Consider the following 18,941-nt stretch of genomic DNA (forward strand, 5'->3'; position numbering starts at 1 on the left):
GGAAAGCTTATACTCAGTAAATGCTTATTTTTAGTTACATAAGAAGCTCCTACCTCTCTACTACAAAAAGGTTGACTTTTCTAGGCATTGCACTGCATAAACAGAATGTGTCTATTTAAACTCTGTTGGAAACACAGCAGTGAAGAAAAAGGTCTAGAAATGAAAACAATCAACAGTTGCCAGCAGAAAAAGGGCACAATCCACCAGGAAAAAAAAATAGAGAGAAAAGAAAAAAAGTATTTCCTTGGAGGCTACTACAAGCTACTTGCAGTAATTAAAACCAACTCTGAACTGCACAGTGTTGACAACAGGGTAAGATGTTTTCCAGGCAGAGGTAGAATTAACTATGCTGTGCTAGATTGCCTTCCTTGACCTCTGCTTTTTTCTTTCATTAGTCAAAAAGACATCACATAAAAAATCATTGCCTTTATTTCAGAATCTGCATCTTAAAAAGCACAGATGGGAAATAAAATTATTGAGAGTCAAAAGCTACTGAAATCTAGCCCTAAACTATATGGTCACTTTCCAGGCTATCTGTATATGCTGATTAATCACACGGAAACAGTCAGGCTGGAGGGGAGTACACTGGGTCATGTGGTCCAACCTCCCTGCTCTAACAGGGTCATCCCAAAGCACATTGCACAGGATTGCATCCAGACGGTTCTTGAGTATCTCCAGTAAGGGAGACTCCACAGCCTCTCTGGCTAATCTGTTCCACTGCTCCGTCACCCCCACAGTAAAGAAGTTCTTCCTCATATTCAAGTGGAAGTTCTCGTGCATTAGTTTCTGCCCGTTGCCTCTTGTCCTATTGCTTGGCACCACCAAGAAGAGCCTGGCTCCAACCTCTTGGCACCCACCTTTTAGATATTTATACGCAAGAAGAACCCCTCTCAGTCGCCTCTTCTCGAGGCTGAACAGGACCTGGGCAGCTTATACAGAGATCGATCTCTGTCAATTAATTTATTTTCTTTTAATTTACTGTTGATCTACGTTCCCACGTTAGACTTCGGGAAGTGGGAACTCCCTCTCCCTCCTTTCACGGAACTCCCGCCCCCGCCGGGCGGTGCCGAAGGAGGAGGTGGCGCCTGCGCCCCGCTCCGACACCGGGACACTAAGATGGCGGCGCCCGCGGCGAAGCGGGGGAGCTGAGGGAGGGCGCCCGCAGGTAACGGTCCCCCCGCCCGGCCGCGCCTCTCGCCCCCCGCCCGCTGGGGCCGCCGCCCCCCCCGCTGCCCGCGGCTTCCCGGCGCCCTCTCCATTGGTCTCCCTGCCCGCACCCAGCCGGCTCTCCCGGCGGCCTCGTGCCGCCGCAGCTCCCCCCTCCTCGACCCTCCCGCCGTCACTCGCGCTTCCGCGCCTGGGGAACTGCCACGGAGCTCCCTGTGCTTGCTTGTCCAGCGGCGGGACACCCCCACATGGCTGAATGAAATGTGCTGGTCTTCGCCAGGCAGTTTTCAGTACCTTAATTCAGTTTCCCGTGTGGTTACTGCATCTTTCCAAATGGTCTCTGGGTCAGGGGAGGCTTAGGTTAAGTATTAGGGAAAGGTTCTTCACCCCGCGGGTGGCTGTGCACTGGAACAGGCTCCCCGGGGAAATGGTCACAGCACCAAGCCTGGCAGAGTTCGAGAAGCGTTTGGACAATGCTCTCAGGCACATGGTGTGATTCTTGGGGTGTCCTGTGCAGGAGATGGACTTTGAGGATCCTTGTGGGTCCTTTCTAGCTCAGGATATTCTATGGTTCTATGATTTCTTTCTCTGTCAGACCAGCCCCTTGCTCCCTTCTCCGCACACCTGCCGGAGTTGGACAGTTTTGGCTTGTAACCTGCTCCTTGTAAGACCCACACAACACTGGGCTGAGATACCCTTAACTGGGGCAAGGAGGGGCACTCTGCTTCTCTTGGTCCCATGCACAGAGGCCTGGAAAGGCAAAACAGCTTAGTTCCACATCCTTTGGATTTGGTTGTCTTCTGTCCTGGCATGGCCCAATGCATGGTGTGCTGATTATCGCATTATTTGCTGTTTGTCCCATATTATGGTTGAGGGGGTGTCTGGGAGTGGGGAAGGACACCGTGGGTATCTTTCTCATCCTGGAATCACGTGTGTTTGAATGAGCTTAGCTCTAGCACTGTGACTGTGGCTGTAGCCACTTTCCCACTCACATTCACTGCTCTGACCCCTGCTCATGTGACCTGTATGGCCTGAGGTCACTCAAAAGAGCCCTGGCAGGCGTGACATTGACAGGTGGGCTTCTCTTGAGCTGTGCACAGGCATGGGTCTGTGTCCTTTCTGTGTCACAGAATCAATTGGATTGGAAAAGATCTCAGACCCTCAAGTTCAGCCTGTGACCGAACACCACCATGTCAACTAGATTACAGCAACCAAGTGCTATGGTCTAGTCTTTTTTAAAAGACTGCCAGGCACGGTGACTCCACCACCTCCCTGGGCAGCCCATTCCAATGGGCTTTCTGTGAAGAAATTCTTCCTAATGTCCAATGTAAACCTCCCCTGGCGCAACTTGTGACTATGTCCTCTCCATCTCCCTTCAATGAAGCATTATACATGTGTAACTGTTGTGCTTTAAAGTACTTATTTTGTAAATCAGCAAAGCTGAAAGTGGCTTGCATAAGGAAGCACTCCTTTCCATTGTAAATTAAATCAAAGTAATAGAAAGACATAAGTAATAAGGAAATAATTAATAAAAATAAGCAAAAAACTGCAAAGTACTGATGTGCTAATTTTGAGATAACTGTAATGTTGTGGAGGGGGAGAAATTGGGTGTCTCCTGAATGACTCATGCACCTGCACTGGGAATCCTGAGTACAGTCCTGGGTTTGTTGTTACTACAAATGAGAGAGATTTCAGAGATTAGCAAAAATTCAAAGCACTGATGTGGCATAAGTGAAAAAATGTTCAGAAGAGTCTGCTTGGTAAGTAAGAGAGGGAAGGTGCAATTTTGTAGACAGGTAATGAGGCAGGCAGTGAGGGTTTGTGTATGCATATATGGTGAATGTTAAAGGAAGTACAACTCCCACTAGTTTATGGGGAATTAGGTGGTGTAGCAATTATTTCTACTGATAATGTTGCTACCTTTTGGGAAATGCATGAGTAAAACCTTTTCTTATCAGAATTTCTCTACAGAGATTTTAGTGATGTAACTTTGCAAGGAAAGTTATGAAATGACTGAAATAGCTAGCTTGGTACAAGCCAAGTGTATTGGCCAAAATTTGGGGAAAAAACCCCAAAAAACAACCATAGAGGACAGGAAATATTGATGTTAAAAAAAACCCAATATTTTTTTTTAAGAATTAGGGGTCAAGATGAGGAAGAAATCTCAGAGTAGGGGTCTCTTACTGCTGTATTTCCTACTGTAAGAAGTAAAATCAGTAAATATCTTACTGAGACTGACCCCAAATATGCGGACTATTTGATCTTTCTCACATCTGAGTAGTTTTAGAAGATTTACTCTAAAGCATATGAGGAGTTAACTGGATTTTTAGTTGAAAGAGAATGCCTTAGCAAAGTAGTCGGTTCAGAATATCTAGTTGAAATCTACTAATTATAGTCATCCTCCCCCATCTCTTTTCAGTGGTGACAAATTCAGTATTTTTACAGGATAATTTCATCCAACTTCCTCTTCTCTCTATTTCATTCTGAATTTTTACTAACACCCTGTTAGCCGTCTTCTGTTAAGGCAGCTGAGCTTCTTGAACCTTCAGTCGACTGATTTTGGCTTTTATGGCGGACTGAGTGCAAGAATTGTATTTCATTAGATAAGACGTCTTCATGCGACAGTTTTGTTCCATGCAAGGGCCACAGTTAGTTCTCTCTGCTAAAAAAGACATGCTTTTACAATTTAGAGACGGGAATAAAATGCAACTACCATGGAAGACAGCCGAGTTCAAGTCAAGCTAAAATATGTTTCATAGCTACCAATTATTTTTATAATCATCATAATCACTGAATTCTTGTTATATATTGCAGACTGAAATACATATTTTTTTCTTTTCAGATATCATAACCTTAAGAATGCAGTCAGTTTGTCGGAGAGTTGCCACTTGTTCCTCATGTTTGAAGAGACAACTAAATGGCTTCCTGGGATTAATTAAATGGCAGAGAAGACTGGTTCCTGCTTGTACGAGAACTATTTACAGTGAGACGGGGAAATGGGAAAAAAGCTATGGGTTGGAGACAAGAAAAAGAGTTGAAAATTGGTGGCTCCCAAGAATAAAGGATCAGTTCTGCAGAATTTCAGAAACTGATGTAAGCATTATGAGAAATTTGGAGATTACCTACTTGATATTTTTGTTTTCTTAGAGTGAAATTAATTGGAACTTATTTAGTACAGTTGGCTTATCCTGATTGGATTTCAGGGGAAAATACTTTTATGTGTTTATTAAAAAACACATTATTAAAATGTGTTAAATTATCAAAATTTATTAAATTATTAAAAAGATTATTAAAAATATTGTTGAAATAGGTGGAAAAAATAATTTTAAAATCTTGAGGAAAAACACAGTGATAAGCAAAGTATGAAATTCCCAATTTAGAAAGTGTTTGAGTGATCAATTCTTTCTTTGCCTATTGTATCATATTTAGGAATTAATTATTTAAAGTATTAAAAGAAACATCTTCTATATGTGTAACTTTTATAAACAATTTTCTCAAGATTTTGTTCCCAATGTTAAGACGAACGTATTGTATTACATACTGTGACTCATTAAAATCTATGTTAAGGGGAAATTATTTTTTAATATTTGCTGGTTTATAGTCTCATAGGAGTAATAAGTGCCTTGCAAAAAAAAGTTTTCCCATGCAATAAAAGATGTTGAAAACAATAGTATCTCAGTCTCTGACTCTTTTTGCCTTCATAGTTGTGCTCAGTCACATTGATTTAAAAACATTTTTTACCCCTTCATGGTTTTTTGTTCATCTATCTTAAAATGATCAAAAAAATCATTCTATCAAAATGTTGAAGAGAGAGAAGAGCTTGCTTTTTCTGGGAAAGAAAACTGCGATGGAAATGATGTGCATGTATAGTGTAGTAGAGTAAACATTGATTTAGGTGTGTATCTTTGATACCTGGTTATACATGTGTATGTAGGTATCATATATAGCATACATATGCTAAGTTCTAAATTGTATTTTTAATTATATTTTTGTTTTATCCTTACAGTTGAAGTAGATTTAATAACATCTCATATTAAGAGGCAAATAGTGTATAGTGCTGCAATTAAGTATTCAGATTATTTCTGATTTTGCAATGATTGGGCAAAAGTGATGAAGAAGTAATATTTGATAAATATGAATAGAGTTTTATTCAGAATAGTAAAAGCTGCCCATAATTTTTTTCATTATTAACATAAGAAGAATAACGTATGAATTTATCAAGCATCAGTGGTATCAGTGATAAATTCAATCAATGATAATCAAGATGTATTAGGAATAATTGATGTAACAGATAATGTTTGATTTCTTTGTAACTTTTGTCATTTTACTCAAACCTAACTAAATGAAATTTTTACTTTCTTTTTATTATGTAAGGTACTGCTTGTAAGATGTTTATGGATCTGAGCATACGTAGTGAAACTGAACAGTTTCAATTTAGTGGATGTTCATGCAATTGCTAATGATTTAGTCACTCTGAGTTAACTGCAGTTCAGCTGACAAGAAATAACGGGCCAGGAGTGAGTTCCGCGTTTGTTGTAGATACGGAGTAAAACATTAATTATTTAAACTGTTATGAAGAAAATTTAATGTACTTTGTTTTAATTTTTTTTTGTGGGGCAGATTAAGAGCACTTAGATCATCAGTTGCAGATACTCTGGTAGGGAATGGTGATTGGTTAAGCTTCAATTCTGTTAATATATCTTTTGTTGATTATAAGTTAATTAATTTTCATAATATCCCAGTGCTGTATAAATGTGAATAGGAATTTATGAGATGGTGGCAAAGAATGGTAAAACACCTCCATTTAGGGCCCAAAGAGGATCAATGAGCTTTATCAGTGCTTACTTGGATCAGTTCCAGCAGAACCTTCTTTCTCTTCATGATACCTTGTAGTTATGATGTGTACATGTATTTATTCAAGTGAAATGCTATCTCATGTAGTTACTAGTTTCTAAAAATTTCTTTCTAGAAATCAAGACCAAAATTTTATGTGCTTTCTATGTTCCCATATCCTTCTGGGAAGCTTCACATGGGCCATGTTCGTGTCTACACCATCAGTGATGCAGTAGCTCGGTTCCAGAAAATGAGAGGGATGCAGGTAAGAATAGATCAGCAGTAGGACCGGGTTGGGGGGCGCTTATGTTTTGATATCATAATTGCTCAGGAAATGAGTATTTTCCGAAATCCATGAAAGTGAAGGTTTAGTTGGAATATATGCTACAGCTGCATAGAAAATGACCTGTGAAGCTTTGAATGTTGAAATTTGAGACTTAAACAGGTGGTGTTCAAAACTCCCTTGGTAACAGATGGTTAGAAGCTGTCTCAGACGATACAGCTGATGCTATATCAGTTACCTGAATCTGCTGATGTATGGCAGAGTGTCAATGGGCAGTGTGAGCCACACCATTTCTGTGAGAGGAGACTGCAGACCCTACTGCCCTCCGGATGGGATTCGGGGGGAGGAAAAGGTGTAGCTGGCAAGAGAAAACTGAGACACCACAGAAGGCAACTGCTTTCCCCTCTTCTGCTCCCAAGAACCAGTTGATGTCATTTATCAGACTCAGAGGAGCATCCTGCCAGCTGGGAGGGAAACCCTTTTTCTTGACTGCTACAAGTCAGATGAACAGAATCATGTCACAAGTCACATCATGTGGGTGTAACTAGAAGTTTCTGTTCTGTAGCGTCTGACTCCTTGGCTTGCCCGTTTCAGCCTTGCTCATACATACGAAACGTTGCCTTCTGAAGGTGCAAGTCTACGAGGTAGGCTAAGCCTAACTTTCTTGCTACATCTGCAGGGAGAAATCCTGTTTTCCCTTCCATGTTCCTCTGTTTCCCAGTCTGCCCCATGCCTGCCATAGTTTCTTCCTTGCTCCCTTCTATCTCTCCATTACGTAGAAGGTGTAGCTGAGAGCCTGGTCCTTGCAATCTGCAATGGGATCCTAACTGGCGTTCTGCAGTAAAGGCTGGCGGGTCGAATTTGAAGGATGTAAGGAAGGTGTGGGAAAACTGTGGTCTAAGTGACAACCATATTGCAGAGGAAAGACATTTGGTAAGGGGAAAATGTTAAGAATCTGGGAAAGAGTAGGAAGGAGGAATATGGAAAGAGAAGGGAGTAAAAGGAAAAAAATAGCCATAGGCAAGAATGTAGGATGACACACTAGGAATTCTCTCTAATGTACGAGAGAGAAGGAGCAGCTCAAGAGTATAGGAATCAACCTCATAAGAGCACAAAGAAGATGAAATGGAGAAAGTAATGTTGGTTGCTGGTTGAGGTACTAAGTGCAATTTCCTTGCCACAAATGCTGTAGAAGTGTAGCATTTCCTGGATTTATCACCATCCATGAGACTGATAGGTATCGTCATTGAATTATTCAGTGTGCTGCCTTTCCAAATACTATATATTTTATGCCGGTGATGAACATACCATGCACTGAATATGTGCTACTGCTTTAGAGAAATGCATTCTTATGCTTTCAAAATTACAGGAAAAAGAAATAACTGCCTTAGACTTTAAATGAGAAAAAACCCGATAATGTCTGTTTTAACACTAATCTTTCCTAACTCCTCTGAATGACAGGAACTTGAATCTCAGTAAAAAAAATGAGCTGATGAGGCATTTGAAGGGACATTTGATTCTTGCTTGACGTTAAGACCATTGATGAAATGTCATTTCAGAATATAGACATGTCTTATCAATAGCAGTGAAGATAGCCACTAAATTTCGGTTCAGAAAAATGGAAACTTGCTTTCTCTTGTACTACCTAAAATAAAGTGAAAATAATTGTCTACATCCAGTAGCATGTTGTACTTGTAAGGTTTTGAATATAAGGTAAGTAAGCACCTTTTATAGAAACCTTTGGAGAAAAGTAAAAAGAAAATATAATTGTAATGAAATATAAGAGCCACTGTGCAAACAAGTTTTTATTTCCACATTTGCCTGTTTTTTTCCAGAAAAATTTTGAAAGGCTTTTGAAGTTTTTACATCTTGCATTTCAGCTTATTTTTATATTTCATGTAAAAATTACTTTGAAGTATATTGGAGTGCTTATAGAACATGCTGGATTTCTATAAATACTTGTATCTTCTGTTATGTTAACCAGTTTGAACATCTATTTTTGACTAAAGGTGGGCAGCCATAGAATTTAACCTTCATTTAAGATTAAGAGACATTAAAAATCTCTCAGATGATTTTCTGAGTATGTCAGAGTAAGAGATACTGTGTTAGTGGTGTACATTAACTTGCTGGAACTTGTCTTAAAAAACCTTTTCTTCATTACCCATGCTAATTTCTCTATCACTTAGCATTAAAGTCTTTATAATTGATTTTCTCCTTGCAATTTGTTTATGAGCCTCTAGAAGTGTTCTCTGCCCTTTGTCACAGTTCTACAGTCTGTTAAAGATTCCTTTATTGTGGTGGTTGTAGGCTATGACATGGATGTATAATAAAATTTGATATTCCCAAGAAAAATTATTTTTTCCCTGTATTCAAGGAATTACTGGAATTCTCCAGTACATAAAAAGAAAGAATGCTTTAGAAACGAAACTGTTAGTATGCACAATTTTTAAGTTATTCCATTGATTTTCTTCCTCAAAATTCAACTTTAATATTGCATGTTTCAAAGCTCAGGGACTTCTAATTTTTCCTCTGTTAAAAATCTAAGTAGAAAGTAGAAGTGAATCCATTTCAGGTATTCAAGGCAAGTTTAGAATAAGATTTCTGAGTAGCAATGTTGTTTAAGCTCTGCTTCCATCATTTTCAAAAAAAAAAAAAGGAAGAATCTCTGCACAGAGATGTAGAACTCACCCTGGTTAGCAAGTCATAAAAATTGTGCTAGAAGCAATGCAGACAGGTTGAAAGTGTAAGGTAATGAGGAATGATGGGCTATTACCTTGAAAATTACAGGCAAAACCATTCAGACTTTCAGTTCCCAGGGAAAACTTCAGGCTACAGTATATATTTGTTATTTAATAAACAGTGAGGGAAAATGTGTGTGGTGTGTACCTAGTTGAGAATATACGGTTGAGTAAGAGAGCAATTTATGTTGAATAAGATGGACGTCTTAATGAGAAAACAGTAAATTAGTTTCATATTGATTTAATCTGAACAGGCAAGAATTGGCCTATTTTTTATAATATTTAAGCAAGGATAAGCTAGAATACATTTACAAAGAGATTAGAGGTCCTTTAGAGCTTCTTTGGAATGCAGTTGTGTAATTTCTTCATATAGGAGGTAGTTTATATATATATACACATACATACGTATATATATAGGAAGAGTAGGATAGGAATAGTAGGTTTCACTGGGAAAGTTTTAAATAATTTGAAATTTTTTTGTTTTTCTGAAATGGAACGTTAATATTCAATTTTTTCATCTGGATAAGATCTGATTTTGTTTTAATTAAAATATTTTAGAGAAGCAATACACACTGAAATCTGCTGATATTCTGACAGGTCAGAAACCTGTACTTCGCCAGCACTTTAAGTGGGAAAATAATTATTCGTTGCTCTTTTTCCCACCTTGTTCTTGAAAGAAATACTGCTTCAATATAAAACTGTAGATGAGAGCATTGTGAAGCATTGTCTTGTTCCAGCACTCCTCAAGGACCTGTAGGCAGTGCATGGGAAAGTCATGCAGTTGGATTGGGTTGCTGGATGAATGATTTGTAGAGTACATCTGTTATAAGATAACTTGTTTACATTCAGATTACTGAAGATGAAGTTTGAAGTCTTTGCGTGGGAAATGTAAGCCATATAGATTACTTCGCATAGCTAGGCTCTTTCCAAAATGTGTTAAGGGTGATATTTTTCTTGAAATACAATTAAAACAATTTTTGTGTATGAAGAGTTCTAGATCTTATTGAAAACGCATTTCTTATAAAATGCTATGAAAAAGTAATTGATATATTTTAAATTATGAATTTGTATCTGGAACCAGTCCAGAACTATAATGTGCTATAACTGGTGGTGTTTTCTTCACGTAAACTCTTCATGTGAATTTGCATGCATATTTTGAATTCAAATGTAGTTGTCTGAGACGTTAAGAGATTTCCTATTCATTATTTGAGAGTTCTGTGTACAAGTTATAGAGATATTAATGGTGATTTTAACTATGGCAGATTTCCAGTCTGCTGCTGCTCTGGGAACAAGTATTTACCATTACTTTTATCATGCTATCATTACCATGTCTTTGATAAATTTCGAAGTGGATAATTTGTGCCTCTCAGAGGACTGAGAATAATTCCCTTAGCGATCAGTAAACAGAGAGTGATTCAGTTCAATAGGTCTTGTGATATGTTTTTAATGAAATTGATACTACAGGGGGCGGTCACATGTGAGAGCTGTAGAGAGATGAGAATAATCATTGGAAAATTCAGGGTGACATTCCTGTATGCTGGAATCACATTTCTTAATTTATACTTAAACTGGTCTTGACAGATGGGATTAGAATATTGTCAGTGATATTTCCACAATATCCCCAAGTGACTTAAAGAGCATTTTCGTTTTATCCATAACATCTCTTCTTTTAAATTGAATGTATTTTCATTAATTGTTTTCCCTTTCAGCAGTGAATCTTAGTACTCTTTAAATTGCAAAAGTGAATGGTATTGAAGACAGACAGGCAAGTTTAATTAAAACTTTATAATTAATTCATCAGTAAGATGAATTATTTCAATACAGATCCATTTTCTGATCATTAGCTGCTGTTCTCCACCTTTTTTATATGAGGCTGCTGTGTCCTTTTGTCAGGTTATTTCATGTGGTATAAATCAAGTGGAAAATATTACAAGTATCGTGTGTGAATTGAATCTTATTTAATTTCAGTTTTCCTGTAGCAAGTACTGAAGGTGTCAATGAGCTCACTGTTTCATTTTTGAAAGAAAAAGATAAAATGAGATGTAATTTTAAATGCAATAATGTTAGACAAGAATGTGTGAGATTTAGGAGGCAAGAGAAAACTTTGTTCTCAAAATGTTTATGGTAGTGCGTGGACATAGAATAATTTCTTTTATTTTGTATTTCGTGAGAATAAAAAATAAATGAGGGCATTTTATGTTTTGATAGAAATCTATGTGGGTTGATTATTTTTTAATTTGAAAGTGCCTTCTCAGAATGCTAATATGCAGCACTGTGTTGAAGAAAAGCACTGAAATAGTCCTTGAAATAGAATAGAATGTACACACTCGTCAAAAAATTAATTATTTTAACCTATTTCCAGGTGTGCCTTATCTGCTTGGGTTTTTTTGTTTTGTTTGGTGGTTGTAATTTTTATCTGTTGTGTAATGGTACTTACTACCTGGTACACTTAAAAGACAATCGAGTCTGGATTCAGGTGGAGATCTTATATTTAAAATGCATTATATCTGTAATATGTCAATTTACAAATCACATTTTCAACAAGTTCAGCCCAATTGTAGGCAACCAGTGGAAGGAGCAACTGTCCTCATCACTAATTTATCAGCAAGCCTCCTAGTTTTCATTTGTGGTTGTCTTTTTTAATGACATGTTCTCTAGAATAAATATATTTATCTGGAGGGCCTTTTTGACACTTATTCTGCTGCCTTTCTTAAAATTTAGAATGCGTTGATATGGATGTAAGAAAGATACATCAGCTCCCTGGTCATAGTTCTGAGACATACTGAGCACATCATGAGAGCAAACATGTTCTTTGTTTCCTTACAAAGATCAAGGAAAATTCACAGAATTGCCAGTCCTAGTTATATTGATGGAGGCTTAGAACTGAGATAATTGTCAGCTCTGTGTTATGTAGCACACTGATCTCACCTACTAATTGTCAGTGTGATGAGCTGATTGTTACAGCAGTGAATAGATGAAAATCCTCTGAGAGGAAGAGCTGAGATCTCAGAAATGAATTAATGGAGTTACTGTGTCTTCCTCCACTTGGTCCCACACTCACATTAAGAGCTCTAGCCATCTTTAACAACAGATTTCTGACTGTGCTGTGAAATGATTCTTAAAGCAATGCTTTGAGCTAATTTTGAGTCAGTCTTTAGGATCTAAAATGTTTCAAGATGCAACTGTTTACCTTTTTAATAACCTGTGTCTACTCGGTGTGGTAGTTACCGAACACTTTGTTCCCCACACACTATTTAATTGTCTCCATGCAACTTTTTATGTTCCTGTGCAAAACGTGGTAAGTGGTAGAAAATGCCCCTCATTCGTAGTTGAACCTGCCTGATCATGTGAACTTCCCAGGATCTTAAGTTACGTAATCTGTGTTGAAGACTAAGCTAGGAGTTGTAACCAGGAGTTTACCTATCCAATTCATTGTAAAGGCAGGAAACACACAGCTGGCTGCCTTTGGTGATAGCACTGGCTATCATAAAATGGCTGAAACTATAGCCTGCCTTCATTTACCAGGTATAGGCATCCTTAGACTTATGCAGGCCTCCTGCTTTACTAGATATAGTCATTATATGTTTTTCTTTTTCCTTGAGGCGTAGAGAAAATATTGTTTGCACAAAGAAGCGATGTTTGGAAAAATGGTTACTCCAGTGATCAGAATGGATCTCTCAGTTGCATGAGGTTTAGAAACTACTGTCAGAAGCAATCAAGTCAGCATTCAAGAAAGCAGATGACTTGTTTTTCTTCTGCTCACCTGTAATGGTAGAGGGAGCAGCCATGTTTTCTGCTAGTTAGAGCATATGACCAACCCATCAAGAAACTACAAGGAATACCCTTTGGTCTTCAATATTGCTTTCTATTTTTTTCTTCCTGTTTTTGTTTTGTTTTGAACAGTTGAACTGTTCCTTTTTCATTTGTGCCAACTTTTGATGTGGTAGTTGTATATTTTCTTTTCCTCTTCCGTATCTCTTGAGATTTTTGACGTGTTTTATGTTGGATAAGTAGAGTTGAGATGTAATGCCAAATGCTGCGCGGTGACTTTGGCATTTTAGCTGCAGATTACAGCCAGAAGGAGCTGACCTGTTGTTTAGACAAATGTGTTTCACAAACCTTTCAATCCATTCATGGCAGAGAAGTAAAAGAGACAATAAACTTGAAATAATTTTCTAAACCACTGTGCATGTTACATTCATCTCTATAGCAACTACATAAATAGATCTATCCTGGAGATTAATTTGGAGATATTTTTAATGTCTCTTTAAATTCCGTTTTCTTATTGAAACTTGAATTAGCATACTTCTTCAGCCCTTTAACTTGAGGAACATTATTGGTCATTAAACCGAACTTTTGAATATGAAGAGTGAATGTGATATTTTTAATAAATGCTAGAATTTGGAAGATCTGCGTGCACAGGTAACTACTTCTAGCCCTGATGGTACAGTGACAAAATGTCTGCACATTAACTGTCTGGATCCGTCAGCCCTTTTGGGGAGTCTGTAGCTGGTAGTGAGGTTGTTTTTCCCATATCTTTTTGCTTGTGAGTGTGAGAAATGAGATTCTGCCTTGCTTTTGGCTGCCTGTCTATATCCAGAAGGTGTTCAGAAGCTAAATTTTACAAAAATTAACCAAGAGTGGTTTTTCTATCTCACTTAATGTGCATCAGCTTGTAGTAAAAGAAGGCAGTTGTAGGGATCACACAATCAACAAAAGGGCATTAATAGAGAAAATATGTTTTATACATGGAAAAAAAATCTGGTTTATTTCATTATGTCTGTCCAGAGACAGGTCTTTAGCAATAGTAGTGGTCAAAAAGAACTAATATGTCCTTTAAAAAATCTGTTGGAATTTATAGTTTATGTAAAGTTTACCTGTCCTTATTTTTTTTCTTCTATACCAGTAGTTTTGATTGCTAGGTGGGGGACTGGGGAGGATAAGGGCTGGGGGCAGGTGTGCTTCAACAGAGTGTTGAGAAGTGGTTTATGCTCCAATTGAGATTTACTGTGTAACACTCCCCCCTCTATAATGTAGGGAAGTAGGAAGTTAGGACTCATATTTTCTGATACTGTGGTATGAGGAACAATAATTTGACTGATAACAGGGAAAATTTGTAACACAGGATAGCACTCCAATTTCTGTTAGATTTAGACATCAAAAATGTGCTGTGCATGGACCCTTACTGTGCTGGCTTGGATCACATGTGATCACATGTTAATACCTTCAGTTTTGTTGCTGCACCAGTACAGTAATGATATACAGCAGGTTTAGTTTTAGATCACTATGGAATCAAGAATGCTGAGGAGTCACATCTGTTAAATCTTGTTACTTTTACACTGTATTGGTGCCTAGGGCATCTTTATAAATGCATATATAAAATATTTTTTATGAAAGATTACATTAAGTCAGAGGATTAGAAGGTAGTGGCAAAGAAGAATAAAAATAATTCAAACCAGTGACAAAAGGAGCTCTTATGCTTCCTAAACAAACAGATTTTTCACATGAAGGTAGATTATGAGATTAGTATGGCTAGGATTGCTTTTTTATTGCTTCTTTGCTAATATGTCACTAAGGAACAAGTTCTTCATATAAATACATATTTTAAGGGGTAAGAATTTTGATTGCTTACAACTTGTAAAATGTTACGTTTTACTGTTGTTAAACTTTTGTAACTTTAATCATGATTATTGAATTTATAGCACATTTATATGTTTAAGAGATAGTATTGGTTTTATCAGATATCCAACACGTATGTGTTTAATGATAGCATCTTAAGTACTGGCCTTTCTTTCCCTGGTTGCTAAACAAGTTTTTTGAATGCTTACTGTATTGTTAGATTTTTTTTCAAAATAATTTTCATGCTAATAGGAAAGATATATCTCTATTTCAACAGAAATTATCTGTTATATTTTATAGTAAACTTTTCCCCCACTCTTATTTGTAGTCATGAAATACAATTTGTCATTTTGTAGTCTATCTTTGCAAAAGATATTTTAATAAACTTTGACTAAAACTGTTTTCTTTGTCGTCTTAATTTTAATTGGTGGTTTTAAGGTTATTGTAGGTTATTTTTCTTTTTTTCTTCTTCAACACAGAAAAAAATAATAAGGTACACATCAAGTACAGTTATAAAAGTCAATTATTTTTACTTGCTTTCATTTTTAGAATGAATATTTGATTCTGTCCAGCAGTAACATAAACTGCTGATTTTGACCACCACAAAAATTTACAAAGGGTTCATTTTTTTCGCTGTCAACCTGGTGTTGAAATAGTCATGAGGATTTATTGCATAATACTTTAAGCTTCCTCTAATATCTTATTGCAGATAGCAAGTATGCTTCATAGTCATCTTTTAAAGCAAAGCTAGCCCTAGTTGGCAGGTTTGGAAGAGGTTCAACTCAGACAAAGCAATTGCTGAAATCCAAAGCATCGTTCATTATGTGGAGTCTTGTGTGTGTTGCTGATGCCATTCCAGAAAGTTGCATAACATTGTGTTTTTCTTCTTTTTTGCTGACAGGTGATAAATCCAATGGGATGGGATGCATTTGGTTTACCAGCAGAAAATGCTGCAGTTGAGCATGGCCTTCACCCTGCAAGCTGGACAGAAAGGTAATTTTTAATGAATTGAAATATGACATTTCCACAGGGGATACCTGTACTGTGACCGCCATAAACCAACAAAACAGAGCAAAAACAGCGTAGAAGAAAGACAGTACAGAAAGAACCAGGGTTATCTGGGACCAAAGTACATTTTAAGGGACTGTGCAGATGATTCAGTTTTGAAAAATAAATATATTGGGATGATTTTCAAGGTTTTAATCTCAAGAACTTTTAAATTGTAAAGTGGTAGAATATCAAAAGAGAGACGTTTCCCAAACACAGAAATTGGTTAGTAAGAAATAAATCAGAATTTCATTATGGCAAGGTAAATCTTAGTATAGAATACATAGTTAAAGATTATGAGCTACTGGTTAGATTCACTAGCAGTTTTCAGTACCATGCAAAAGAGGAAGGAGATAGGGTTTTTTTGTTTCAGACTGGGTCTTAGAAAGTGCTAAGCAGCCATTATTGCTGCTGATTTCTGTGAACATCTTGGACTTTAGACCACAGAATTGGGTGTTATATTCCCCTAATATTCTTTAAAATAAGTAAAAGGTTATATAGGTAAACACTTTCTATAAGTAACTTTGAAATCAGTCTTGCTAAGTGAAGCTGTTTGTTGTGCTCTGGATGCAGTAATCTAGCTGTGGTACCTTTTTAGACCTTGATCCATTTCCTTCCTTGATAATGCTGTTTCTTTGGGGTTTTTTCATGCTTCTTGTCCCATCTTAAGATACTTGATACTTTTCCAGCCAAAATACGATGGCAACTGATTTCACTTAGGAAGAATGCATGTGGGCACTACACTCAAATTCTGAGTTACTTCTGCTCAAATTTTTAAAATTGCCTTTATGTATTATTTAGAAATAGTATGCCTGAAAACCATTTGCCATGAAGACACAAAACCCTGGTTTTGCTCATTCGAGGGAGTCTGAAAAATCCCTGTGGGCTGTCAGTTATATTGTAGCATGGTCAGTAAATCAATGATTTCTGTCTTCCTTCAATAAGCCTATAGAAGCTCAGCTGTAAAACACATCTACGTATCTGTTACATGAGTGTCTCATTTTTATCTCAATTATCTTCATGGAAACTTCACCAGATAGAGCATTACTGTGATCCTTCCCTACCTGACAAATGAGGCACAGAGAAGCGGAGGTTGTAACTTTGTGACAACGAGGCTGACATTAAATACTTGCTAACTGCAGAAGGGTTAGTGTTTTCCCCTTCTTTCCGCTACATGGTCTACCTATTATTCTGGCTTTGGCACTCGAAGGGCATCTTGCTGAACTGACTCAGTTTGCCAACTCAGAGGAAAGCCATTCTGCCAGCTGACTGAGCTGAATTGGCTCAAGGGAAAAACAGTGAGCATGTGGGACAGAGACTTGTGCTATAGCAAAAAACCGTGTCAGCTCAGCCTGTCTCATCTTATCAATTTGCCTAGTTCATATCAAAAAGCATGTGGCAGGGCACAGCCTGAGCTGATTATCTTCTGCTGCTTTCCGTGCTCTTCTGTTTTTCTCTTTTGTTGTAAATAGGTGTATGTTGTTCCATATACTTAAAGCAAGTTAGTTGCAAGAACAAGATGTTTTATACTGGAGAGAAGTTTTGCTTTGAAAGTTTCCTTAGTACTGAAAAGAGCAATTATCTAGTTTTAAGAGTTAGATATAGCAAAAAAACTGAGAAAAGGTAGCACATCATAATTGGAACTTATTACAGCAGCATCCAAATAGAAAAATTATTTACATACCTAATTTTTTTTGGTTTATGCTAAGGAAAGGAGTTGGTTCATCATACAGGCAGTTTAAATTCTGACCACTGAAGTAATTGGTGTCTCCCATTTTCTCCACTATCCCTGTCCCAAATGTTTTTCATGCCTGCAGCAAGGATGAACTGAACTGAACATGAAGCTCTGGCATCAACCCTGATGTGTTTTAGTCATCCCTGGTGCAGACACAGCTGCCCCTGTAAAAAGGGGCACACTAACCATTTCAGTTTGCTTGCTTCTGGAGCGAGCAACCAAATTTCAGAGCATCTTGATTTGCTGAAGAGGTGATTTCAAATTAACTTAAATTGACTATTACTTCTTATGTTCTCAAAGATAGGAAAAAACATAAAACAAATTGAAGACAGAGTTATTTATACAAACAGAAAATTTTGTTGGCATGAGTAAGTATAGCAGCAGAAGCTTTGTGAAAATTAATCAAATTTTATTTTTTTTAATCAGTACTGTTAATTTTGAATGGGACTTTAATTAAAGCAGCACTACTAAAAGTGTGGTTTCTTACAGTGAAAGCCATGAGCCCGTAAGAGGATTTCCTGGTATACCCAAACCAGGAAAGATAGCTTACTAGAAAAGGCAGGCCTTTTCCAGGTACTAAATACTTGCATTTCTCAGTTATTCAGCAGTGCAAGTTTGCTCTAGATCAGAATTAAATGCTTGATTTCATGACTGTCAACTTAGCCACTGTGGGAGGATAGATACTACTTTATCTGACATAATGCATTTTAGTAGAAAGGTATAAGTCCATGAGAAATTTTAACCAATGTTACAGTATGTGAATTACTTCACACCAGGTCACTAATTATAATAATGGCCAGTCTTCACGAACGAAGATTTTGGGAAAGGTCTTTTACCTTTCCAGCCTGCGCAATGGATTTTTTAGGTGAGACACAGCCTGCGCTGAACTGAGCCCACCCTTTAATCCTAAGGTTCATCTGCCGGGGCCAAACAAGCTTGGACAATGGCAGTGAGGTCCTCAGGACGTAGGTTTGTTTAGAGTGACCTTCTCATAGATGGATGGCCTCACAGGGCTAACGGGCTCCATCTGCCTGGGGGACCGAGGAATTGAACCTGGGTCGCAGCAGTGAAAGTCCTGCATGCTAACCACTAGGCCACCAGGGGTCCCAGGTCACTAATTAGTGTTGTGTAATTGTGGGTATTTTGGTAAACTGTATTTAGTACATTTTCAAACTAAAGCTTCACTGTATATTCTGCTGTATCTTATTTTACATTTGTAATATTATTGATCTGGGGCAACATCTAGCCCTATCTAGCCCTACAGTTTCACCGCTGACTTAGGTTTTCTGCTGCCACCAGAAGTTTAGCAGTTTCTTGTTGCCTCCCAGGATATGTGTTCCCACCACCTCCTTTGTGTTGGCTCAGCTGTTTTTGTGGCCCACAGTCTTGGTTTGATCAGCCTTTTGATCAGCCTTTTGATCAGAGGGAAGAAAGAAAACTGGTTTTTTTTGAGAACTTTTTGTAGGGCGTGTCTTCAGTTGAATGGGCAAGCTGATTCAAGTCATCCTATAGCCACACA

General features: G+C 37.7%; 1 protein-coding gene across 2 annotated transcripts in view; it reads left to right on the forward strand.

Moving 5' to 3' along the window:
- Nucleotides 1-1,035: 1,035 nt before the first annotated feature.
- The window catches only part of LARS2 (leucyl-tRNA synthetase 2, mitochondrial), an 86,290-nt gene continuing 68,384 nt past the window's right edge, over nucleotides 1,036-18,941 (forward strand). Inside the window, exons 1-4 of one of the 2 annotated variants that reach the window (XM_027675618.1) lie at nucleotides 1,036-1,165; nucleotides 4,010-4,260; nucleotides 6,137-6,265; nucleotides 15,542-15,633. In XM_027675618.1, the coding sequence (XP_027531419.1) occupies nucleotides 4,027-4,260; nucleotides 6,137-6,265; nucleotides 15,542-15,633 (455 nt within the window). In that variant the 5' untranslated portion in view covers nucleotides 1,036-1,165; nucleotides 4,010-4,026. Of the gene's footprint in view, nucleotides 1,166-1,346; nucleotides 1,504-4,009; nucleotides 4,261-6,136; nucleotides 6,266-15,541; nucleotides 15,634-18,941 lie in introns of those variants that run through there. The other variant, XM_027675619.1, reaches the window with a different exon arrangement.

The sequence above is a fragment of the Neopelma chrysocephalum genome, unplaced genomic scaffold (assembly GCF_003984885.1).
Source record: "Neopelma chrysocephalum unplaced genomic scaffold, ASM398488v2 Primary Assembly neopelma1_26, whole genome shotgun sequence".
NCBI classification, from domain to species: Eukaryota; Metazoa; Chordata; class Aves; order Passeriformes; family Pipridae; genus Neopelma; species Neopelma chrysocephalum.